At 36.2% G+C, this 27,964-nt stretch overlaps 2 protein-coding genes across 7 annotated transcripts in view; both read left to right on the forward strand.

Annotated features, from left to right (window-relative positions):
* The window catches only part of LOC133529010 (uncharacterized), a 621,251-nt gene that overhangs the window by 42,897 nt on the left and 550,390 nt on the right, over window positions 1-27,964 (forward strand). The gene's annotated exons all lie outside the window — the stretch shown is intronic.
* Window positions 16,877-21,511, forward strand: LOC133529163 (cytochrome P450 6B6-like). The gene is made up of 2 exons (XM_061866812.1): window positions 16,877-20,251; window positions 20,430-21,511. The coding sequence occupies exons 1-2, from the start codon at window positions 18,838-18,840 to the stop codon at window positions 20,597-20,599; spliced, it is 1,584 nt and encodes a 527-aa protein (XP_061722796.1). The 5' UTR covers window positions 16,877-18,837; the 3' UTR covers window positions 20,600-21,511.

A 27,964-nucleotide genomic window follows, 5' to 3' on the forward strand; every position in this document is an offset into this window, starting at 1 on the left:
CCCTTTTTTTGGGTGCTAGTACTAGCGTAAGATAAAGACAGTATGATTATCTCTCTCTATGTTTGAAATGAGATAGGTCCGGGCCAAACTTGATGTATCTACATTTAATATTGAACGATCCGGTGTTAAAATTTTAATTAAAATAAGTTTAAGTTTTACATACAAAATTTAACTCGTTTTATTTTCTATGTATTACAATTATTAATTGTAAACTAGTAAGTATCAGTAATAGATATACTTGTATATTACACGTTAATGTTCATGTCAAATTTCATGTAACTTAAATATGGCGTTTTAAAATGAGAGAGTAATTTCGATTGTATGGCAGCGGCTTTTTGGCGACGGGTTCATGTGATTCTTTAAAGATCGCCTCTTATTTTATTTATTCAAACTAAATTTATACAGTCTGACAGTCTAAACCAAATCACTGTACAATTTAGAGACAACTTATACGCTACGGTACACAACACTTTACAACAACAGTTTTATAAAATACCACTATCATCCATCACCTCACAATACTTCAGACAGATACTACAGACACTTGCCCATGCTATCTAAGATTTAAAAAATACACGCCTAAAGACGTCAGTTTACTATATACGAAGTTCACCACCAGCCATCACCACAAGTTTTTTATCATACAGACGAACTTTCGTTCTCATTTTAAAATTACGTGTTGGATTGTAGCTCCACTTTATAAAACAAACGATTTTTTTTATGAAAATCTTAATTTCGCTGTATTTTTTTTAACTATGGTATCTGACGCTACACAAACTAATGCACCGAAAAAAATATTTTTCTACAATACTACCAGAACGTATAGTAGTTAAAAATATAGTTATACCTACTAAAATCCGGTAGTAATAACAAAAAATGTTGTATCGTGTAAAACTTGTTTTTTAAACATCACTGTTTAATTCTAGTTAAATGCAATTTAGTACTGCTTACAATTTCGTTGTATATGTAAAGATGCAAGTGTTGTAAATATTAAACGTTTGTCTCGTTTAATATATGCATCGTAACACTAACTATTGATATGTTAAAATAAAGATACGAGTGTACACGTTACAAGTTATTATGTTATGGCTACTATAATGCATTGTATTCTGAACGAATCAAAAAGTTGTGCCAACACCATGGTGTATGCGCCGGTGGCGGGGGAGGGAGAAAGGAATTGCGCAAGTCACAGAACAGCCATTGCCCCAGCGTCTTTCGTTGCGACGGTCGGTGTTTTTATTTACTTAGATCCTGTCCATAATTTAACTGTAAACTAGTACAAGTGTATAGTATAAGTGTGCTTAAAAACTTGTCTGTTTTGTGAGCATGGACGAAGATCTAAGAAACCATCTAATAACGTGGAATCTGGAGGAATATACGGAAATTTTCGAAAGTAAGTAAAAAGCTGATGTTATGGTCGAAATTAATGTTTGTCATCACTCGCTTGTATTCATTATTAATAAATAATTATGAATGCTTTGTATTCAATTCCGCTGTAAAATAGTTTTAGCCATATACTCGAGGTGTGGTGTGTGGTTGTACTTACCTAGTTTGTGTTTGATACCTTTATAGTTATTTCGCGTGACGACATATTTATTGTAACAAAATGGCGTCATTTGATGGCTATGCATTTTATCCATGTCATTTATCGACGAGAGTGATATTATAACTCATGTATTCATAAAACAAGTAGCTTGATCAGTTCTTTTGCCTTTTCTAACTAGGTTGTTGCACATTAGGATTGACGCATATATACGTATTTACTAAGTCAAATACAAAAACTATGTTTTAAATTAATTATTTATTTGTTCTCAGGTGCAGCCACTACATTAAAAGTATAACCAAATCCCTCGTGGGGGGCAGTCATGTTAACCTAGCCTGCTAGACCCTTTTATTCATACTGTTCTTGATATACTTTAAATAATTTGAAGATGTTTTATAATTATCATTATTTAGAAAACCAATAATAAAGCGTTTGATTTTATTTCTCGTATTATTTTACTTTTAAATTGTCTACGATTTGTGCGGTGTACTGGTTATATATTGTTCACGTAACCAGAACCCACTGTGCTGAAGGGACTTCTAAACGGGCCATATTTTTACTGCAATATGTGGCCGGCAACTATTAGTGTCCCTTTCTAACATGTGAGAGAGGACACCAATAGTTGCTGGCCACATATTGCAGTGAACATATGGCCCGTTTAGAAGCCCCATTAGCACAGTGCGTTCTGGTAACGTGAACAATATAAAACCTGTACACCGCACAAATCGTTCAGTTACACATACCAAATACCTTGTTATAACAACAGGATAGGAACGTATATGTTACTGTATTATTTAGTAACCATTAACAGACCGGCTAATTGGGTTTACTAAAAGTCTTATACCCACTACTAGGGTGCATGGGTATACATTACATTTCTGCACTTTATGAATTACTATACGCTTCATAGAGTTAACAAATTTAATTTAACCAGAATGGTCTGGTTATGTTTACAAAGTGTCCTGTCGTCACATATACAACAAGACAATATAGTACAGCTAACCAGATTCTGGTTACCAGTACCAGGTTTTTTTTTCAGTGTGACAGGACTATGTATGCCTTATCTTATTGTATGTACAGTGTCAGAGCAATCTACTTGTAGCTAGTCGTTATAATATCAGAGCGTTTGTTTGGAGAACCGAGATTGCTTAAACGGTAAAGTAAAACCCGTTTTGCCGCACAAGACCTTATAGAATAAATAAGCTAGTCCAAAAGCAAATTCTTTACGCGCGAAGAATCGGGATGAGCGCGGGTTTCGGGAAGCAAGTAAGCCTGCAAGCGCTTAAAGCTTAAACTTTAAAGTTACAAATGTGACAAATGTCACCGAAAACAAATAGGTATTAAATAAAAGACACCTCACCATTTGGTACATGTATAACCCGCGTATTACACCGGCCTCCAAATGCGATTAGTCGGTCGTTCGCTCGGCCGAAGTCTTACAACAGTGTCCAATGCTGCGTGCCTGGTGCTCGTCTTGAAGTGCAAGTTGCAATATGAGCACCGCAGTATAGGATATTGTATTGCAAATTTCGAAAAAAAAGGAAAACCTAACCTAGTTTTTCATTGTGTTAATAACATACTAAAAAATCATGTAGAATGGAAAATATTTGAGTGGAAAAACATTTTCTCTCTTTGTATGGACAATAACTTAAGAGGGAAGTATGCCTACCATCCATTCTCCATAATTTTTTAGCATGTTATTGACACCATGAAAAATTTGGTTTATAGATGTTTCTTTTTTTCAAAATTTGACATCAAAATCAAAGTGAGTTGAAGATATAGTTAGTGGAAAACGTTTTCTTTTAAAATGGAATTTCATAGAAAAAGCACCGTTATTTCGCTAGGATCGCAAAGCTATTCTTCCCTCTTAAGGTTTTGCTTAGAGTCTGCCAAGGCTAGTTTCCGTGTGAATTTTTCATGGGATTTACCTTTGATTTAAACATGTAAAAATTCAATGTAAAAACTACAATTTTGTTAGTCCCCTCTTAATTACGGCTGGGGGCAGTCGCAAGCCGAGCGCACCCTAACTAGTTATGTGAGTGACACCATGGTATATATACCTTTTTTTGCAGGTAGTAACACGTGCGGTTTTACTTAACAATAGACAAAGGATTAGCGCATCGGGACCAGCTACAAATCGAAAGACTTATACCAATGACTTTCTTGAAAGTTATGTACGACATATTATGTGACATTTACCAATCGCTTTTCGGCGAAGGAAAACATGGTGAGGAAACCGGACATACGTGTGGTACCTATAGGTATATATTGTCCGGTCTAGTATTCGGATTACCCTATATTGGAAGGTCTTATAGACTTTTTCCTATGTCAATTCTTTGGATTAAGTTGCTGAACGTATCTAATTACTTAAGCAAACCGTGACAAAACGCCGAAACAATGCTAGGTGGATGACACCACGGTGCATTCGAAACACGTATTCTGCAAAGTGTGCATTACGTGGACGGATTACTAGATTAATTTTGAAGGAGAAGACTGTTTGATGGCTTGGCTTAGTTGGGTCCCGCCAGAACTGAATGAATTGGGATGTTGGCTGTATTTAAAATAAATTATTTCACACCATGCATGAAATAAAGCACCATACCATAACATTAACAGAGAAACCTAGACAGCAGTTGTTTTAGACACAATTTCTCTTTTATAAATCGTATGGATCTGTAAAGAGTAGGTATATAACTTGACCCTAACGTCATTTGTTCTATTTCGTAAAGTGTCAAATCGTTTCGACAGTTCGAATAAAGAAACTGATATACGAGTATCTTTTCAACATTAGAAAAAAAGTGCAAAACACTTGAAAAATTAATCACAGCAAATATATAGCATTATACCTACGACAATTTATATTATTTTGTATAAATTATATTTATTTATTTTGTTTTTTAAGTTCTAACAAGTATGTACTCGTATGTGCGTAAGTGACAGGTATAGTGACAAGTGATAAAAATGCGACCGTGCTGCAGCCGCTGGTTTCAGAAGTAATAGTGACACAACACAAATGAGTTATTGGAGTCAAATACCCTGTTTCAAGTTAAAATAATAAATTTAGCTGACAATGTATTGAGATTGATGATGATGAGACATAATACTTATCTATTTGTTTTACAACACCTCTGGAGTTGCAGAGGTCCATAAGCTACGGTAATTGCTTACCATCAGGCGGGACGTATGCTTGTTCGCTGCCGATGTAGTATTAAAAAAACACAAGGGGGCAAAGATAATGTTTAACTGCTCGTGCCAATATTTATTGATACCCGATGAAGCCAAAAAATTTAAAAATTAAAATTTTTCACCACACCAACGCGATGAAAATTTTAACAGTAAAATATCATACAAAATCAAACCAAGTGAAATCCGAATGAACATTATTAAATGTTTATCATCCAAAATTTGTAGCAGCTAACAATAAAGAAACGACTCAAAATTTGCATCAGATTACTTTTCCACACATGTGGATAAAATGCAACTTTCTCATCCGTTTTTGAACAATCAATAGAGCCTTTACCAGCTGGTGTGATTAAAAAATACTAATTTTCCGCTGGGAGTAAGTATTTAGATTTACTTTTACGACATCGCTATAAGCTGATAATTACTCAATGCTAAAAGAACGTGCACAGACAGCAGTAAAGAGGGATTATTCACACCGCTATCTGTCGGGAAAGGTCACGTCATTTTAATTAAACTCGCTGTATCGTTGTCAAAAACACGCGTGCAGATTGCGAGTAGTAAAATACATACCGATTCGAACGTACACTGACATCATAATGATATTTGAATGATGGTATTCAGTTTCACGTGGAAAGAATAAATGAAAGAAGGGGAAAGGGAATGTATTAGGGGAAGAGGACGCTGGAAGGGGTAGACCTCCGTGGACTGATCAAATCGGGGAAATCCTGAAGAATTCAATTCGAAAAATGAGATACGATAACGATAAGTCCTGGTTTTGATAAGTTCTCATTTAGATATCGTTTGTATGTCGTATAATTGACAGAAGCAGCTCGATTCGGGCATCCAATGTCACTTTGACGTTAGAAATATCGTAGATAGATCTTATTGGGATCACAGGAAAATCGAAATAAACGTCAATTTTGACATGTTAGTTAGTTATCGATCTTTTAAAGATCTTTCCAAGATCTTAAACGTGTCTTAATCATTCTTCGAATCGAACCGGCGAGCGTGTATGAGGAACGTTATCAAAGTGAAGGAAGCGAAAGAGGAATGTCAAGATCGTAAGAAGTGGAAATCCGTGGTCTCTGCCTACTCCTCCGGGAAGTAGGCGAGATAATATTTATATATGTGTGTAATGTATATTATTTAGTTATTGTTGCGTTTCGCCCTTGCCAATAACACTAAGAAATCAGTTAGATGTTATTCTGATATCAAAGTACGTTCGAATTGGCATGTCGAGTCGTAAACAATAATGTTTACGATGACGGTTTACACTCCGTGTTTACATTAAACGTGAATGGAATTGGATACGGAACACTCATTGTTTATGTGGTTCATAAAATAGTAAAATTAAATGAACTTTTATTTATTTTTCTTACGCCTTTTGAGGCCTTGATGCAGTAGATGTGGGTCAAGTCTAGTGCTTCAGTAACTATCTTTGAGATTTTCTGGTTGTCTCCTAAATGTGTCCCGGGTTCGCTTAACTAGGTACCTATAATAATTGGTGTTGACACTAGTTTCTAACTGCGAGCTTCATTGTGCCTTAATTTCATGTTTCACTAAACTGTGAGGCGGTTTATTAGCGTAGCGTTGTAATAAATTTAAAATGTAAGTAGTTAGTTCGGTTCCCTAAAAGTATCCACTTTTCCATATAATTAGTATGGCTACTTGGTTACTTAAATTGGGGCACCGACCGTATACCAAAATTTAAGGAACTTTACTCTCATCAAACGCAACAGCAGAATCAAATTCCTCCCCTAGTAGTGTAGCTCAACCAATAAAATCCAACCTTTCCTCATTTTTTCTTAGTAGCACTGATCCTCATGAAGTGGACAAATTACTTATGAACCTAAAGACCAAAAGTGCTCCCGGACTAGCCAATATCCCCACAGAATTTCTAAAACTCTCCAGGCATCTCGTGGTCCCAGTAATCAGTCACCTGGCTAACCAATGTTTTATAACTACAGACCTATTTCCGTTCTCCCTGCAATCTCCAAAATTTTAGAAAAACTAATTAATACTAGATTGATTTCATATTTAGATAAATATAAAATTTTATCTAGTTCCCAATTTGGTTTCAGAAAGGGTAAGTCTACTGAGGATGCAGTGCTAGCGCTCACTTCACTAATAACTAAGCATGTAGATAGAGGCGACCGTTGTATGGCAGTCTTTTAAGACCTTAAAAAAACCTTTGACACCGTCTCGATTCCCACTCTTGTGCACAAATTAGAGCTGATTGGAATTAGAGGTAAACCTTTGGATCTGATGAGTGATTACCTGCAAAATCGGCAACAGCGTGTTAAAATTGAGGATTATGTAAGCCACGACTCAGACATATCCTATGGTGTTCCTCAAGGCAGTGAACTGGGGCCGACGTTGTTCTTGATTTACTTACATAAATGATCTGACCAACCTGCTTGTAAAAGATGGACAAGTGTTTTCATATGCAGATGACACGGTTGTAGTGTTTAACGGGAAGTCTTGGGATAGAGTCTACAATAGCGCCGAAATTGGTTTAAGAAAAATAAGTAATTGGCTAAAATGTAATCTTTTAACGCTAAACACATCTAAAACAACTTATACCTGTTTTACAAAAACCATAATTACTCAGCCATCTGATAATCACACTCTAAAAATACATACGTGTGATCTTATTAACACCAACGATTGTAATTGCACGCAAATAGAAAAAGTTAGCTCTACTAAATACCTTGGCATTCTAATTGACCAACGCCTTTCATGGTACTCACATATTGAATACGTAAATAATAGGATTAGGAAACTTAACTGGATTTTTAAAACTCTTCGACATGTAGCTTCAAAGCCATTACTTAATCAACTTTATACTGCTCTAGCCCAATCTGTAATGTGCTACTGTATTACAGTTTGGGGTGGGACAGCCAAAACGAAATTTCTCGAAGTAGAGAGAGGACAGAGAAGTTTAATTAAGTTAATGTATTTTAAACCTTATAGATATCCAACTGAAGAGCTTTACAAATTTTCCGAACTACTTTCAATTAGAAAGCTATTTGTCTTGCAATCAATTTTAAAATTACATAAGTCCTTACCATATCCAATCCAAACCAATCCCATAACTATAGGGAGACGTAAGCAAAATGTTGCACCGATACCCCCGACTAAGTCACGATTTGCCAAGATTCAGTATAGTAGAGTCTCAGCTCATCTGTATAATAAAATTAATAATCTGTATAATAAAAAAAAAAAAAAAAAAAAAAAAAAAAAAAAAAAAAAAAAAAAAAAAAAAAAAAAAAAAATTGATATCTATCCTTTGCAGTTATTTAAATGTAAAAAAGTTGTGACAGAATGGTTAAAATTACAAAGCTATGATGAAGTGGAGACTCTCATATTATAATATACACAACAAATAGAGAATAGACCAACTAGCATATACATACATAACATATACACACACATACACGCACACGCACACGCACACACACACGCACGCACACGCACACACACGCACACACACACACACACACACACACACACACAGACAGTTTAGGAAATTTGTATCACATTAGATTAAAATTTACTGAAAGTTAAATGTATTAGTAAAATTAAATGTATTGATATTATAAATATCAAGATTGTTATATTTGTTCTTTTTACTCAGCAAAACTGCTTGTTGTTTATATTATTTGTTAATTCAGTTCTACACGTGTTGTTATGGAAGAGCGGGGTCTTCTGTCACAGGTATTTTATACTTACTAGAAGACTCCAACCTTTACAATTGAACCCTGTATTATTAACAAATAAAACATTTTCATTTTCATCATGAGTTGTACGCGGCCTTAAGCGTTAGCGACTGCGTCAATTCAAACACAGTACATCTCGCTTGCACCAATGTCAATGTCAATCTCAGTACGAGGGAGATGCATTGTGAGTTAGTTTACGCAGTTGCTAATAGTGAATATGTTAGTGTGAAACTCGTGGCATGGATCCTTGATTTCATCGCTGTTTAGTAAAAAAAACGTTTAATTAGTGGATCCTAAATGCTTAAGATTTTGATCCAAATATCATCTCCGTCTCCGGTTCCGTAATCGGACGCTGAAACCACGCAAATCACGCAACCCCAGCTTAGATAGACTCTGTGCGGAAAGAGAAGAGTCTCAGAATGTATTGGACCCCATACATCCCACGACACGTATAACATACAGGCCAAATCGAATGTACGATCAGGTTCAAATTTGCATAGACAATTTATGAATGATTTCATTCATAACTTGTCCATACACTTTTGAACCCTGATATCAGAATGTCTAACTTTTATCATTTTTTATTGTGCATCTCGCTCGTTCTTTTCCGTACATGTGTTCTTTTCCGTTCCGTACGCACGATAAAAAATAATATGATTCAAATATCATTCTGATGTCAGTGTCCCAATTGCCCTGTTAGTATAGGTACTTACAATTAAAGCAAATATGATTCACCAATCCTTACACAGTCTTCTATAATCTCTACCTATCATATCTTCCTCGCTAAAGCGTTTTATACTAAATGATCCAGCAACGTTAAAGTATCACGGTGCCTGAAAACCTATAAACACAATCGCTTTAAAGGCTTTTCTGCAAGGAAGGGTTTAGTCGACTTACAGGATTTGTCGGATTAGGCGCTTAATTTAAACAAAATCCTGTAACCTGTTTGTTTTTGAGTTTGTGTCTGAACCAATAGAACGGGAGGGTTAGACAGTCTCATGTTTTATTTTATGTTTTATTTGATTTTATTTATTATATTTTATTTTGCAACTTTAACACATTCGATGCGGCAACGCCAAACCCATACTTACTGCCAGTGCTTTACGAGTCATATACTCCCCGTATAAAGTATGCTTGATTTGCGTTATGAGCTACATTTTCCCCTAAAATGTCCTGATTTTAAGCGTCCCTACAGACCTGAAATATTATGGATCAATAGACTATAAGTATCCTTGCTTTGTGTGTATTATACACAGCTGGCGTCGCCCGCGAATCTGTTTGGAATTCAAAAAGATAGAGGCGATTTTCGAAACCCTTAATTTTACGGAAATATACTTTTTAATATTACGGATGTCATTGACTTAAAATGTCGCATCAATAAAGTGTCGTATCGACGCGGAAACGTCATAATATTGTGCCACACTATGGCCAACCTAAGTACTGCGTACTTGTCTTTTGGTGTACGTCCAAATAGTACCCATATCGCATTAAAGAAAAATTATTACCTTTCAGTGCGTTTTGAAATGGAATATATTTGAAGTAAGGATATCGGGAGTACCTTAAGTGAGTTATTTTTTTCATATTTACACATAAAAACACCACGTATTACGCACCGGGGATAAGACCAAATATGGCCAAATATATGGACAAGTGTTTTCATATGCAGATGACACGGTTGTAGTGTTTAACGGGAAGTCTTGGGATAGAGTCTACAATAGCGCCGAAATTGGTTTAAGAAAAATAAGTAATTGGCTAAAATGTAATCTTTTAACGCTAAACACATCTAAAACAACTTATACCTGTTTTACAAAAACCATAATTACTCAGCCATCTGATAATCACACTCTAAAAATACATACGTGTGATCTTATTAACACCAACGATTGTAATTGCACGCAAATAGAAAAAGTTAGCTCTACTAAATACCTTGGCATTCTAATTGACCAACGCCTTTCATGGTACTCACATATTGAATACGTAAATAATAGGATTAGGAAACTTAACTGGATTTTTAAAACTCTTCGACATGTAGCTTCAAAGCCATTACTTAATCAACTTTATACTGCTCTAGCCCAATCTGTAATGTGCTACTGTATTACAGTTTGGGATGGGACAGCCAAAACGAAATTTCTCGAAGTAGAGAGAGGACAGAGAAGTTTAATTAAGTTAATGTATTTTAAACCTTATAGATATCCAACTGAAGAGCTTTACAAATTTTCCGAACTACTTTCAATTAGAAAGCTATTTGTCTTGCAATCAATTTTAAAATTACATAAGTCCTTACCATATCCAATCCAAACCAATCCCATAACTATAGGGAGACGTAAGCAAAATGTTGCACCGATACCCCCGACTAAGTCACGATTTGCCAAGATTCAGTATAGTAGAGTCTCAGCTCATCTGTATAATAAAATTAATAATCTGTATAATAAAAAAAAAAAAAAAAAAAAAAAAAAAAAAAAAAAAAAAAAAAAAAAAAAAATTGATATCTATCCTTTGCAGTTATTTAAATGTAAAAAAGTTGTGACAGAATGGTTAAAATTACAAAGCTATGATGAAGTGGAGACTCTCATATTATAATATACACAACAAATAGAGAATAGACCAACTAGCATATACATACATAACATATACACACACATACACGCACACGCACACGCACACACACACGCACGCACACGCACACACACGCACACACACACACACACACACACACACACACACAGACAGTTTAGGAAATTTGTATCACATTAGATTAAAATTTACTGAAAGTTAAATGTATTAGTAAAATTAAATGTATTGATATTATAAATATCAAGATTGTTATATTTGTTCTTTTTACTCAGCAAAACTGCTTGTTGTTTATATTATTTGTTAATTCAGTTCTACACGTGTTGTTATGGAAGAGCGGGGTCTTCTGTCACAGGTATTTTATACTTACTAGAAGACTCCAACCTTTACAATTGAACCCTGTATTATTAACAAATAAAACATTTTCATTTTCATTTTCATTTTCATCATGAGTTGTACGCGGCCTTAAGCGTTAGCGACTGCGTCAATTCAAACACAGTACATCTCGCTTGCACCAATGTCAATGTCAATCTCAGTACGAGGGAGATGCATTGTGAGTTAGTTTACGCAGTTGCTAATAGTGAATATGTTAGTGTGAAACTCGTGGCATGGATCCTTGATTTCATCGCTGTTTAGTAAAAAAAACGTTTAATTAGTGGATCCTAAATGCTTAAGATTTTGATCCAAATATCATCTCCGTCTCCGGTTCCGTAATCGGACGCTGAAACCACGCAAATCACGCAACCCCAGCTTAGATAGACTCTGTGCGGAAAGAGAAGAGTCTCAGAATGTATTGGACCCCATACATCCCACGACACGTATAACATACAGGCCAAATCGAATGTACGATCAGGTTCAAATTTGCATAGACAATTTATGAATGATTTCATTCATAACTTGTCCATACACTTTTGAACCCTGATATCAGAATGTCTAACTTTTATCATTTTTTATTGTGCATCTCGCTCGTTCTTTTCCGTACATGTGTTCTTTTCCGTTCCGTACGCACGATAAAAAATAATATGATTCAAATATCATTCTGATGTCAGTGTCCCAATTGCCCTGTTAGTATAGGTACTTACAATTAAAGCAAATATGATTCACCAATCCTTACACAGTCTTCTATAATCTCTACCTATCATATCTTCCTCGCTAAAGCGTTTTATACTAAATGATCCAGCAACGTTAAAGTATCACGGTGCCTGAAAACCTATAAACACAATCGCTTTAAAGGCTTTTCTGCAAGGAAGGGTTTAGTCGACTTACAGGATTTGTCGGATTAGGCGCTTAATTTAAACAAAATCCTGTAACCTGTTTGTTTTTGAGTTTGTGTCTGAACCAATAGAACGGGAGGGTTAGACAGTCTCATGTTTTATTTTATGTTTTATTTGATTTTATTTATTATATTTTATTTTGCAACTTTAACACATTCGATGCGGCAACGCCAAACCCATACTTACTGCCAGTGCTTTACGAGTCATATACTCCCCGTATAAAGTATGCTTGATTTGCGTTATGAGCTACATTTTCCCCTAAAATGTCCTGATTTTAAGCGTCCCTACAGACCTGAAATATTATGGATCAATAGACTATAAGTATCCTTGCTTTGTGTGTATTATACACAGCTGGCGTCGCCCGCGAATCTGTTTGGAATTCAAAAAGATAGAGGCGATTTTCGAAACCCTTAATTTTACGGAAATATACTTTTTAATATTACGGATGTCATTGACTTAAAATGTCGCATCAATAAAGTGTCGTATCGACGCGGAAACGTCATAATATTGTGCCACACTATGGCCAACCTAAGTACTGCGTACTTGTCTTTTGGTGTACGTCCAAATAGTACCCATATCGCATTAAAGAAAAATTATTACCTTTCAGTGCGTTTTGAAATGGAATATATTTGAAGTAAGGATATCGGGAGTACCTTAAGTGAGTTATTTTTTTCATATTTACACATAAAAACACCACGTATTACGCACCGGGGATAAGACCAAATATGGCCAAATACTTCCCGTAACGCAGCGAATGTGTTAAACGCGATTACGCAAAATTTTTAAATTTACTCTGGTACAGACGCTAGTATAGAGATATTTTATGGGAATAATTCGTTAATATTAAAGACGGTCTAATTAGAGATTAGTTAGTCTATCCACTCGGAAATCGGCTTAACTCAATTATCGGAAGATTTTTCTTGGGAGAATCGATAATCAGTGGATGTATTTCCAAAATAGGTGAAAAAACTGCTCGGACATCATCTCATCAACTACTAGAGACATTAGAAACTACAAAATAAACGATACGAGTAAATATCGTCGTAAATTTTGACATGTGACAGAGTGTTAAACTGCGAATAATGTCCAGTGCAAAGTGATAAAAATTTTCAATTTATTGTGATTTATATGCTGATATGGAACGTGATATTGACCAGGGAAACATTTTTCTTTACACATGTAATCTTTATTGACTGGTTTATCTCGCTCCCAAGATTTTGATTATCGGTGCTCACCAAATTTGTTATCTTTTGTCACGCTCTGTGATAACCGTTAAATCCGGAAAATACAGCGGGGGACTGTCCACAGTTAGGGCCTCCGCTAGCTGGCGCGGCTGCACGGAGCGGACGAGCGGGTTAACGAAAAATAGTATGAGCAACGCTAACTGAAGCGGACGCGTGCGGCGGATTTCACTTACGTAGTTGTTGGGCAAAACGGGTATTCTTAAAATTAAACTTATATACCTTATATTTAAAGTAAATATATAATCACAGAATTGTTACATACTCATAAACAATGTACTATGATAATCACTGCCAAACGGTATCATAAAATGAGATTTAACGTCATTGAATGTGCAAAACTCCTACCTTTTGAAATTTTGATTTCTTTGAGGTTTCAACGCGAATCTATAACAATTTTAAGTTACTTTATTGTATTTTGCCTACTTATATTATTAATAACAGTCGTATTATTAACATTTCGATATATTTTAGAGATCTTACAATTAATTTAAATGTGTTGCTACATTACATATAAACTTAGTATGTGGATGGCTACCCAGTTTGCCCTACCCGCTTTGCCTAAAATCACTTATTATGATTGACAAGATATAACTTTGAAATATAAGCAGAGATGTAAATGCATTCAATCTCATCTAAATGATAAATCTAGCTAAAATCATACAGTTAAACGGTTAATTAGTAATATGCTAAGATATCTGACTAATCATATAACAGTTACCTTGATTTTTTTAACAAAAACACCACAAAACTTTAACGGCATACAGCCAGACGTCCTCTGAATAGTGCGGATTGCTAGGACCTAATTGAAACTCGTTGGCGGTCGGTCTCTTAGGGTGCATGCATACATTCAAAGTACTGTTACATACAACGATGTATAGGCGACTACCCGCTTTAGGCGGCCTACTCGCTTTTGGCCTGGTTACCATACAGAGTTCGTTATAATTAGCCATGTATTTTCAGTATTTACTGATTTGATTACGACTTGACTTAAAAGTTTATGCAACTTACCTATACACGCTTTTGACCCATCTGCAAAGGGCAAGTACACGTATTTGTGTCGCATCTGCACTTCTTCGGGAGTGAATCGCTCCGGCCGGATTTTCCTGCAGGTTGTCGAAATACATCTCTTCATTCTGCAGCGCCTCTACTAGGATCACAATCTTTACTCCAGGATCAATACTCAGACCTAGTTCAGGGAATGTATAAGTGCGAACACAGACACGGTTTAGTATGCCCAGCGATGGAAACCGTTGGCTACCTCTATAAGGTTTCGCCAACCAGAGAAGCCCTTGTAGTTGTTCCCCAACAGAAACACCGGGGCGTTGTGATTGACATTTCTCTTGGCCCAATAAACATGATTACGGGTACTGAAATAGTAGATAGTTACAACCAGTACTATTAGTAATAGAACGATCATGTTTACCACTCGGTTCCACTTTAATAACTGAGTAAATAGAATAGATAAGGTCAAAGTGTATTATAACATAAATATATTTCCATAACATTAGGTGCGTTGTCCATGATAACAGCATTGTGATTTTATAATTACACCTATTGGTAAAATAATATTTTATGAGAAATATGCACTAAATTAACTATAATAAAATTTATTAAAGGATTTTCAACATAATTTGATGATTGGTTACGCTTTTGATTTATGTGCTAATGAAACTGAACATCATTAAACTACTTGAGGAACATTTTGAACACTAGAACTACCAGACAATATCTGCGAGGTGAATTTAGATATATACGTCAATTAAAAAAAAAAACTTGATTCTGATGAACTAGTGTTACTTGACCCGCTTAATACGATCATGTTTACCTAATACTATTTCCTGCGTAATACGCGTGACTGCTATTGTTATTGGCCCCTCCATAGTAATTGGCCACTCTTAACATGGCTGTAAGAAAGAAGGCAATAGAAGTATGAACTCGAATGATTAAGACTGTTTGCCTTATTAAGAGTGTCCAATTACTATGGAGCCCTACCCTACCCTATTTGGCAACTCTGTAATTTGTTTTCATCCTTTTTTACATGGTTAATAATTTTGTACGTTTTCCCACGTAATGTGGTCTCTTTAGAATCTTCTTAAGCTGATTTTACTGTATATGTAATCGTAGAGCTTATTTTTAAACCTCTTAAAGTCTAAATTTCTCATATTAGGTTCTGAAAAGCAAAGGCGTCATGTTAAGAACTGTAATCCGCTTATTAAAATAGGCGTTGACTGCATTTAATAAGTTTTAGAAGCTCGAAACTTGGGTGTCCTTATGGATATCAAATTAAAATTTAATAAACATGTTTTAGAAACGTCCCGAACCTGTTTTTACCGACTCAAAATATTGTACCGTATTTGTAAATGTTTAAGTACACATGTTAGAATTTATTTATGTGAATATCTCATCCTCTCTAGATTTAACTATGCAGATACAATCAGGTGGTTGTCTGTTGGCAAAGAGAATTTGAAATAGAGGTGGATTGTCAAAGTAAATTTTGTAGCCACAGTAAATTTACTGCCCACATGATTAAAACTTTTAGGACGCTATTTGACTTTGATCCTTGTTCTTTCACTGATATATGTTAAATTTGGTAAATATCAAAAAGTGGCACCATCTATTAAATCAGAGGCCAAAGGTATGACGCCATCTTTTATGTATTTATAGTGGCACTTTTTAAGTTTTACTTCTTTGTGGTCGTATCCGACATCGGATATCGGACCGGAAAATGTGTAAACGCTCTTTCAGGTCATCATTCCGACAAGATCCTGTTCTGTCAGTGTCAAAAGTGACGTTTTTGGTGTAGAATAAGAAATAAATGCATTTGGATTAGCAACCTTGTGTTTGATAAAAATTCGCGCCCCCGAAATAAATTTGTTATCATAAAATTGACATGACACTGGCAATCAACAGTAAGCCATATAAAAAAAAAAAGAAATGTACAATAAGAAAGACTCACCCGTGCTCGGGAAGCTTTTGCTTTTAATTGCCCCAGCTATTGAGAATAGAGACTAGTTGTTATAGTATAGACCCAAATTAGGATGTAATTTAATAAAAAGGATCAATACTCTAAACTTTTTCAGTACAAGCTTTTGTTTAATGGAATGAAATGAAAATGTTTATTTCAGGCAACTAGTGGCCCATAAATAAATACCTTAAAACTAACATACATTATAATAATATATTTATATTTATATTTTAAAAGCTTTTGGAACGTCATCTGCAGTTCAGTGGGTAAGTCGAAAAAAGAAAAAACATTCGTGAGATATTGTATAAAAAAATACATGTCCCGATTGAAATACAAATACAAATAATTTATTGAAAAGGTATTGTACAGTGGTTGCTCTTAAATATTAGGGATTATTAGAGTGATTTACAAATGCCTGAAATAGGATTTCGTGCGTTTCAGGCAGAAAAGGAAAATATCAATTAATTTAAAATTGTTCACTTAGTTATACAAATTATAAGTAGTACACAATAAAAGTCTTATCACCTTAACCAAATAACTTGCTTAACACATTCACTGCCGGGAACCCACCTGGTGGGCGCTCGTGAACTTTGTTCAGATGCCGGACAACCCGCTGGGCGGGTTGTTTTTTATGCAGCTATAGACCACCGTTTTCTGGGGTAGTGCGCCGTTTTTTGTCTGGCAGTGAATGTGTTAAGTATTAAAATTATCAAAGTACAGCCGGTGATTACATACTCGTAAAATGATTATTTTACGAATAAGTAAAAGTAGTAAGAAAGTGAGAGGGAGGGAGTGGAGACAAATCCCACGTGATCTCACCAGGGGGAAGGGGGTCTCAAAAAATCTTCAAAACCCCTCACGTAATTAATGAACGCCCCTTAAACCAATATCCTGAAAAAAACTGTTGACTACACAGGGTGTTTATCTAGTCACCTGCAATAATTTACTCGGGCTGAATATATAGGTCATAGTGAGCAACTTTTAATATGGGACCAACCCCGAAATAGCAAAAAATTTACATAGCAAAATGTCTAAGTCAGACAGCCAAATTGTATGAAACAAACAATTTTTTTTTCGCGATTTTGTGGTTGGTCTCGTAGTAAACTAAACATCCTGTATGATGGTGGACTTTATTTATGTTAGCAGACGGTGTTCAAGGTTTTTAGTAAGTGCCTGTGATTTTCTTGTCAACTCGTACATCGCTAATCACGACACGTTGTCGTTTTTCCTCTACAAAGTATTTCCTCTACATACCGGGAAACCTATGTTATCGGCTACGACGTAGCTCAGCGGTGAATCATTTAGAATCATTTATTTATATATTGTGCATTACAGGTAATGGATACAGATTTTATAAACAATTTTTGTTCTCTGTAACATGTCTTGCAACGTACTAATAATAAATATAAAAATAAATGTGTTAATGAATCATCATTTGTTCTATTTACCACGTGTTTCAAATATGTCTCTCAGTAGAAATCCCCCCTATAGGTAATGTAAAGATAAAGATATGTTGTTTGCTCAATTACTTTCCACCTTGTTCTTAAGCGGCAAACAAATGGCCTCGTTACGATGACACGCCTGACACGCCTCTACCTACACTCCGTTATATACCTTTATATAATGTATATAATGATGTACAGTCAGAAACAGATTGTATAAAATTGTATACTTTTATTATTGGCAACATGGCTTTACAGTGTACACATGTGTATGTATCCAGGATGGTTTATTAATGATTTTGGGGTTGGTTCCATAGTTAAATAAGAGTTGCTCAGTATGACCTATGTAAGTAATTATTGCAAGTAATTAAAAAAAAACAACCTGTATTTTTTAGACTGTACTTTTATGCTGGTATTAGTAGAGTTCAATAACTCGATATAATGTAGGTAGGTAGATTCATTGAAATCATTTAGGGAAAACATACATCCCTTCTGTTTCAACAAAGTTCTATGCGTGGGGGTCAGTTATCTCTGCAGCTTACTGTACATACAGCAGGATGAGATGACAGATATAGGTTTTCATTCTAAATAATTAGATATAAATATGAAAGAACGACATGGCAAAGTATTCGTCACGCATGATATAAAAAATCATCAAAGAAAGGTCAATGACCGACTATTTTTTATTATATATTTTTATTCTATTAGGCACTAAGTCATCCTATCTAAAGTCAATTTTTCAAATAATTATAATGCTTGGTTATACATGCAGATAAAGTAGTTATCATAATATATCGTATTTATAGTATTATTTTTAAATATCAAGCTTATATCCAGGCATAATATATACCGTTATCATAGAAGTCGTACCTAATCTTATGTTATTTATTATATGAATGTCTCAACTTTATCTATTTACTCAGTTCTCAAAGTGGAACCGAATAGTGAAGATGATTGTTGTATTGCTGGCAGTACTGGTCATAGCCATTTACTATTTTGGCATCCGCAGTCATGACTATTGGGACAAGAAAAATGTTAAGCACGACCCCCCGGTGTTTCTGTTCGGGAACAACTACAAGGGCTTCATTGGACGGCAAAGCTTTACAGAGGTAGCCAACGACCTCTATAACCGGTTCCCAAACGAGAAAGTAGTCGGCTTCTACAGGGGCTCCACTCCGGAGCTATACATAAGGGATCCAGATATCATCAGAGATGTATTAAATACTGATTTTGCTCATTTCTATCCTCGGGGATTTGGAAGAAACCCAAAGGTAGAACCTTTGATAGCGAACTTGTTCCAAGTGGACGGAGATTTATGGAAGCTCCAGCGACAGCGAATAACGCCCGCGTTCACGACCGCTAAGCTGAAGGCGATGTTCCCGTTGGTAGTGCGGTGTGCGCAGCGATTGCAAGAAGTAGCGCGCGATGCCGCGGTTCGGTACGAGGCTTGCGATGTGCGCGAGCTGATGGCACGCTTCACAACAGAATTCATCGGAGCTTGCGGCTTCGGTGTCGATACAGACACCCTTGGTAACGAAGACTCCGCCTTCAGAAACATCGGGAGGATGATATTCGCTACCCCGCTTCCGATCGTAATTAAGCTCATGTTGTGGCAACTTTTTCCACCGGTAAGATCGTTCCTTCATGTTGCCAATCCGAAACTTCGCGATGCCATTTTTGATTTGGTGAAAACCGTCAGAAAAGATAGACAATATAAGCCTTCTGGTCGTAATGATTTCATAGATCTACTCCTAGAATTGGAGAGCAAGGGAAAAATCGTAGGAGAATCAGTTGAGCACCGGAACGCTGACGGGTCTCCCGTAATTGTGGACATGGAAATGGATATCAAAATGATGGCTTCCCAAGTATATGTATTCTTTGGTGCAGATTTTGAAACTTCGTCGTTTGCTACAAGCTTTTTATTGCACCAGCTGGCATTCAATCCTGAAATACAAACCAAGATCCAGTCGGAGATCGATGAAGTGTTACAAAAATATGACAATAAGTTGTGCTATGATGCGGTAGCGGAGATGACGTTGCTTGGTATGGCTTTCAAGGAGGCAATGAGGATGTTCCCATCCCTGGGCGTACTTAACCGTGTATGCGCTCGGACTTATACATTCCCTGAACTAGGTCTGACTATTGATCCTGGAGTAAAGATTGTGATTCCAGTGGAGGCGCTGCAGAATGACGAGAAGTATTTCGACAACCCGCGCGAATTCCGGCCGGAGCGATTCTCTCCCGAAGAAGTGCAGAAGCGACACAAATACGTGTACTTGCCCTTTGGAGATGGGCCCAGAGCGTGTATAGGTGTGTTATGTGAACTATCAAGTCAAATATTTCAAGTTCTTACTGGTATTCCTATAACCTTCGGTCATGCCTTTGTCCAAATTGATCTTTGGTTCACCGTTAATGGTGTCATCTGATATTAATGAGTTTGCAAAATTTTCGAGCTACTTATTTTGTTGGCCCTGATGATGTGTTTTAGGGTCCCGTCTAGGCATGATGCAGTCGCTGGCGGGGCTTGCCACGGTGCTGCAGCAATGCAGCGTGTCGCCGGCATCCGAGACCCAGCGTGTGCCGCCGGTCGATTCCCGCTCGAACATAGTACAGGCCGTCCGGGGAGGATTGCCACTCAAGCTCACCAATAGACGTTAAAAGAGAAAAGTGTCGATGGACCACACGGATTACCTACTACTCCTACTAGGCAGTAAAGGAAATACTTGACCGAGAAAAACTACGATGACATGATGTTTGTCGCACACGTATGGTTACTCAGATACTTGCGGCTTGTTTTATTGGATATTAATGATATTATTTATTAAAGTATTTTGATGAAAGTGATAATAATGCTCTAATTTTTTACAATACGTAGTTGCTTTATATGCTCAACGTTTCGTTTCCTACTCACTGAAAAACTCTCATTAAAATTAGTAGAGAGCTTGCAATTTCTAATCCGAACTATCATAGTCTTAAGTCAGTTTTCCGCTGAAAACCAGCGTCATGGATTGCCGCAGCATTATGCTGAGTGGGGATCGTTTTTAGCGTCCAATATTTTTTTCTCTGAATGTTCTGCTTTTCCCAAATGTAATGTAATGTAACGTTATATAAATGTATTTTCTTTCTTTCTTTCTTTCAATTTTAAGGAAAGGAGACTTAAATCTAGTTCTGGAAATATATGGGTTAATATATTGAAGCGTTACAAATTTTCTTTACCTCACCAAATATTGTAACAAAATGAAATCAACCTAAAACAAAATAACTCAGCGGTAAAACTACAATCAATAGATAAAGCGAGCGGATATCGTGTTTTATTTTGTTCAGAGCTGTATAAAGTTAGCGATATCTCGTTCCTAACAGGCAATTGGAAAGTTAGTTGTGAACGAGCCAGTGGCTAGAACGGCATTATAGGTTAAAGTGTTGGGAGCATGTCGTGTCGCGACCTCTTTGCCGCATGCTCTTGCGGTAAATACTTGCTACATTGAGCTGTGTAAGGGGCCAGACAAGTAACAATCGTTTATAAAAAATGGCAATCGTAACTTAAATAATGTAGATGAGTGCACTGAGAAATGCAATGTTTATTGCTTTAAACAGTTCCATATGAGCCTATCGAGCAAAACAGTAAATTTTACTATTCCAAAAAGACAGTAAATTTTACTGTTTTAAGTAGCTAAAATGCTGACTGTTCGTTTTTTTTTTTTCAACACCTAGAAATGTTTAAACAGTTAATGTTACTTTTTTGTATTCTACTGTTATTCAAACATTTTTTGATATTGTATAAAGCAGTTAATCTTAATGAAAATCACTTTAATGTGTGCTCAAATAGATCACATTTATTTCAGTGCCCGTGACAATCGTATTTACGCATGCGCAAATATGGTTCTGAATCTATTTTTAAGCTATTTGACAAAGGAAGACGACTGAATCATACCCAATATTGCTATCTATACATTGCTATCTACGCTGCCGAATTTAGAGGCTAATTGTGCATAGGTAGCGTATTAGAGTACGCATCTACTTAGACGATTTCTGGGGTTGCAAAGTAGTTAAGCGCAATTTTTAGAGGCATCGATTCGATTTTATCATTATCTTTATGGGTATAATAATACTATGTGAAAATAACTCTGGCTGTCTTTCTGTCCGTTAGTTACCTCTTTGCTTTATGCTGCTCCACCGATTAAGATGAATGGGGGGCATGGAGATAGTTTAAGTCCCGGGGATGTACAAAGTTTTTTCGCGAGAATCATCATTAGAAGTAGTAACAGGCAGAAGGTCTTTTATAAGCTGGGTCCCTAACATTTTAAGTTAAAAGTCGGTTGTCTACAAACTGTGTTTGTTTCGTAATTTTGTGTGGCATGCGACAGTGGAGGTGTCATCACAATATTCGTATGCGGGCGCCGAAGGATCAATGAAGCGCTAAAAGTTTCCACTTCTTAGAACAGCATAGAGCGACGCCGGTTATTTGAAGTTTTAAAGGCGCTGTGCATAATTTTGAACTTATGTACGGTTTTCTAGCAAGAACCTAAGCGTTATATTAAACAAAACGGCGAGATAAATAAATTCCTTGTATAGATAAGGAAATTGGTAATATCATTGATTAAAAACTGAAGTAGGTAATCTTATCAGGAATTTCTGACTTACTCATGTTTATCTAGTCAAAATCTTTAGTATAAGATAAAACTCGCCAAAGTTTCGTCTTGGTTTCGTAAATTGGTGTGGCATGCGACAGGGTGCGGAGGTGTTATCACAACATTCGTATGCGGGCGCCGTAAGAGTCAATGAAGCGTCAAAGTTTGCAGGAAGTTTTATAATGTTTTCAAATCCTTGGCGCGGTGGTGGACGGTGAGATGATACTCAATACGAGTACGAGGAGTGATTTAGTTTGAAGGACTGATGATTAATAATATTACTTCAGTAGATTGTTAACCAAGGTATGAAAGATGCTCATTTCAGTCGAGGCAGTTTGTCTCTCGAACGTAGTGAGAAATCTAATAGTCCGAGTTTAACGCTTTATTTTTCATTTCGAATATGAGGAAAGTAAATACCACGTTTTAAAAAAAAACATGACTAAGTACAAACTTTTATAGTATTTCTTCAGGATACTTTCAGTTAACAATTGTACAACAAATCCATTTAAAACCAAATTTTAAGTGTTATCGTAAAAACGTACTTGGAAAATAAAATGCTCTAGTGCAGAATCGTATCACTTTCTGACACTTACAGAGTGAAATACTAAGTAGGTAAAATAATTATATCAGAGACTCGTTAATTGTAGAAGAGCTGTAAAGTCGAGTCTGACAGCCTATCTAGATGTGCGACAACTGATTTGTCAAACTTTTGGCAACTAGAGATACGGCATAATGATACAGCGACCTCTAGGTATTACTTACATTGCTTATATAATATTGTCTTCGATTACCGCGATAGTTATTCATGAAATAAAACTGCGGGCGGCATGTATTGCTACCCTATGAGGTACAGAACATTACGGCCCAAAGAATCTGGAACTTCCTGGATTCCACGGGCATTAGTAATGAAAATTAACTTTAAAGGGCCGTCACAATAGATCATTGCTTGGTCGACGTTGCACTCAAAGGCCCGCAACACCCCGTTTTTGAAAAATCTTACCGCGCTTTTAGATCGTAAGGTTATCAAAAATTTTATTCGCAATCTTGAGGATTTTCTATAGGGACTTCATCGATTCGAATTTCGCTCGAAAAAATAATGATCATTGGCAGGGGTCGGACAAAAAGTGCGGATGACGTAAAAATGACGTACTTAAGCTTGCACACAGGATGATGTTTGAGTTTGTATTTAAACTTCCGTGTGACATGTAGTAACAAAGTAGTATTAATGAAGTAACAAAATAATCGTAAATAAATCCATGGAATTAATAATACAGGTGGTAGGGTGATGTAGTGAATAAAATAAATTTCACGAAACTTGTTACCATAAGGTATAATTATTTGAAATTAGTTAGAACAAGTCTGTGGGATCCTCAGATAAATAGGTTTAATAGTCAAAAGTGGGAACAGTAGGTAAGATTAGCAGTATACGTGTTTGTCACGTACCTCCAAAAACGGAAAATTGCCACTATATTCGAGTAAAGATGACATTTTAGAGCGTTTTCTTATATATTAGTAAATATAAATTTTAGCTAAATATAATCGTGAGGATACAATAGCTAAACAATAACGAAGTCAATTTATTGTTCAGTCAGCGTCAAATACTTCGTAGCAGTCAAAGTAGCCAAATAGTTCGGTACACCATATATTTAGTATGGTGTACCGAACTATTTGGCCACTTTGACTGCTACGAAGTATTTGACGCTGACTGTTCATCTGATTGACAATGTGTCAGTCAAAAACGTACTTACTCATTTCAAGTGGCGATATCGTTTAATAAAGAGGTCAATAAAGAGATTGATAAATGATACGTGATAATTGTTTATGAAAATCAAAAATACTATTTGAAATCATCCTATAAGTGGTTTGACGTCATTCGCACTTTTTGTCCGACCCCTGATCATTGGGCTAAAACCGCGTTTTAAAATTTGAAACAAATTAAGCACAAAAGCTAAAAAAATAAAATTATTCCAATAACGCGCAAATTATTTTTTTAGAGGGGTCATCGATTACTTTTTTTTGGTAAAAACTTTCAACAAATTCCAATTAAAATGAATGATCTGTTCCGAGCACGCACACCCATCCTGCTTACGCTCAGGAAGAACATCAATCCACGGAGCCTTAAGGAATGGATATTTATTAATCTCAATGACTTCACGCAATATTCTAGAAATATATCGCTTCTCCTTGGCGAGAACTAGAATCAGTATTCTGCTTATACTAATGCAATTTCTTTCCTCCACTGATTTATATATCGGATTCCAGCCGCACCGTAGACCTTCCCATTTCCCAGTGTCTCCCGAGGCTTGTCCACTGCACACAGAAATAGATTCGCTATAGATTGAATCACCGACTTGTCTCATCGGATTGATTTTGTTGTGCGATTACAGTTTGTTGTGTCGGGGTTTGGTTAAATAAATATCAGATACACATCAATCATACCATAGAGAAATAGGTAAGCCAAGGGTGCCAAAAATTTAATAAGCTATCTTGAAGATTTTCTCTAGTGATGTCATCGATTCGAATCCTGATTTTTTGACTTTCGCTTAATAGATAATAATCACGAACATAGGTATAAAACGCACTTTAAAACATTGTAAGAATGTTTGCACCAAGCCTAAAAATATGCTATAAAAATGAGCAATTTTACAATATTTTATTTAGTTTCACCTGTCCCGTTGTCTGTCTGTCGGTCTGTAATCAAATCTTGCAAGTTAAATTTGATCTACTTCCCGGTTTCCGATTGAGCTGAAATTTTGCATGCATGACAATCGCAAATCGCATGAAAATGCAATATTATTATGACATAGAGCTGATCTGATGAGGGAGACAGGAGGTTGCCATAGGAACTCTGTGATAAAACAACGCAACCTAATTATGTTTGGGGTTTTTAGAATTGGCTCGATGAGTAGTAGTTGCCTGTGGAAATAAAAGTATAGTCAGCGATAAAAGCTTGTACCAAAAATGACATTTTTGCCAAAAACTTATTATCATCGATTACTTTTTTTAAACTTAGAACGAATTAATATTTAAAAATATGATATCCGTGATCTTGAGCAAGTACATCCATCTCGCTCTCACTTACGCTCAGTGAGCGTCTATTAGATGGCGTCACTTTTTGATATTTAACAAATTTAACACATATCAGTGAAATAATAAAGATCAAAGTCAAAAATTTTGATCGTGTGTCAAAACATAGCAGTAAATTTACTGCGGCTACAAAGATTTATTTTACAATCCACCTCTATTTCTAATTATCTTTGATCCAAGGAAACCAGAGCTTTAGTCTTATAATCTCATATCCTTGTATTAAAATTGGTTTTATAAATACGTGCACTCTTTAATGTCGGGCTCATTAATTAAGCTACCAAATATAGGACAGATAATATAATCGACCTACCCAATATTTCCCGATTAAAAGCCGTAATTAATAAGCAGATAAACGCCAACGCACAAGTTTAGTTTGATAATCAAGCGTGCGGAAGGTACGCTCAGGATGAATAATGGCCCAGAACTTGTCTAATTTATCTGAGGAACGTGCCGTCCGGGAGGCCGATTCTGATTTTTTATAGCACGGATAAACAAGAGTGGGCCGGCCAGTGCTAGTGCGTCCGCTAGCTGGCGCGAGTGCACGCACCCGGGTACCATTGTAGTACGCGCCAGTCAGCGTTGCTCATAGTATTTTACGGTAACACGCTCACCCGCTCCGTGCAACCGCACCAGCTAGCGGACGCCCTCTAAGCAGCCACTGCAATTTTTTTAATGTAATAGGCAACAAACGAGCAGACGAGCCGCCTGATGGCAAGCAGTCATCGTCGCCCATGGCCATAAGCAGCATCGGAGGAGCCACTTATGCGTTGCTAACCTTTGAGAACGCTAAATACCTGCTTCTTGAAGAACCCCATGTCATACTCGTAGCGCAAGGGAAACACCTCAGAAGGTAGCTGATTCCACAACTTGCAGGTTCTGGGCAAAAACGAGCGAGTTCTTTTTTTATGGAGGGTACGCCTGCTTGTTCTTGTTCTAGCAACTCAAGTGGAGTTCAACGCGCGTTGTTGATCATGACCCTACAAGCTTACGAGGATTCAACAGTTTGGAAACATTACTCACCGTCAGGAACACTACCTACCTACAGAGTATGTATCTTGGAAGTAACAGTGCCATTCTGGTTGTGGTCTTCTGTAAGGTGGATGTTCTGGTGGCTGCTCTAAATTCGAACAACATGACATTCGCTGTGCTCCTCTCTTTTGGTTGGATATGGTACGTAGTTTAAGGACTAGTCCGGCTCAGGTTTGAACAATAGAATGTTGACACATGTTTAATTTTATAACTAAATCTAGTTAAATAGATGGAAAATGAGCAAATGATCACAATAAATTGGAAATTTAATAAATATGGTAATATATAATAAATAAAATAGCTCAAAGTTTCAAAATTTTAGTCTTTTTTAAACATCAAAATAAAAATAAAAATTTTCGATTCCTAACATTTTATTTAAAAAAATGTAACAAACTATATACTCGTACTAAACGCAGTATTTCACCTACAAAATCACAATTTCCTTGTTTTCCACACTACACATCGAAACGGCTTCTAAGCAAAAGTGACATTCAAGTGACATTCGTGACGTCACAATGTATTGCCATTTGTTAGGAGCGTTTCGTCAGTAAAGTGGCATTGTTAGACTTTGATTTGTCACTTTTTAATTGCTTTAGCACAATGGGTCCCATATAGACATTTGATCCTTAAAACAAACCTGATCGATTGATACCATTAGGTACATTTCTTTAAAAAAAAACGCTAAATAAAGCGCGTGGATAATCGAGTATTATGAGTGACACGAACCTAATAGCCGCCACCATACAATCAAAGTAAATATCTATCAAGCTAATTCGAGTTTTAGTTAAGTATTCGATCTGTTTCCGATATAATACTGATATGATACTCATCTGTCAGTATCAAAAGTGACGTTTTTGGTTGAATGTTGATATAATGCGCAATTCAGCAGATCCTCTTGTTAGATATCTGTTAGATATCAGGCTGATATACAAGTCATATCTAACATCAAAGTGACATTGATCCGAATCGTAGCTACTTCTGTTATTTTTCATAACTACCGTTACTGATTGGAACCATCTCATATCGGGATGATGTCAGATCCATGATAGATCAGTATTATATTGTATTGTTAGAATTGGCCTGTGTGTTGGTATAGTTGTTACAAATTGTAATACAAAGGAATTGGAGCGGATAGAAGTTTAATGCAAAGTTTCAGTAATTTTCAGCATGTTGTTTTAAATTGAGGGCGTAATTTAAATTGTATGGGAGTGGTTGTTCGTGCGACTCTTAAGTTACCTATTTATTCTTCTGATTTAACAAGTAAGAATTATTATAATAT

The sequence above is a fragment of the Cydia pomonella genome, chromosome 20 (genome assembly GCF_033807575.1).
Source record: "Cydia pomonella isolate Wapato2018A chromosome 20, ilCydPomo1, whole genome shotgun sequence".
NCBI lineage: Eukaryota > Metazoa > Arthropoda > Insecta > Lepidoptera > Tortricidae > Cydia > Cydia pomonella.

Coding starts and splice junctions, on each gene's coding strand:
- LOC133529163 (XM_061866812.1), top strand. CDS start 18,838: ATGTCTCAACTTTATCTATTTACTCAGTTCTCAAAGTGGAACCGAATA. Junction 20,252..20,429: donor TGGGCCCAGAGCGTGTATAG/GTGTGTTATGTG, acceptor GATGTGTTTTAG/GGTCCCGTCTAGGCATGATG.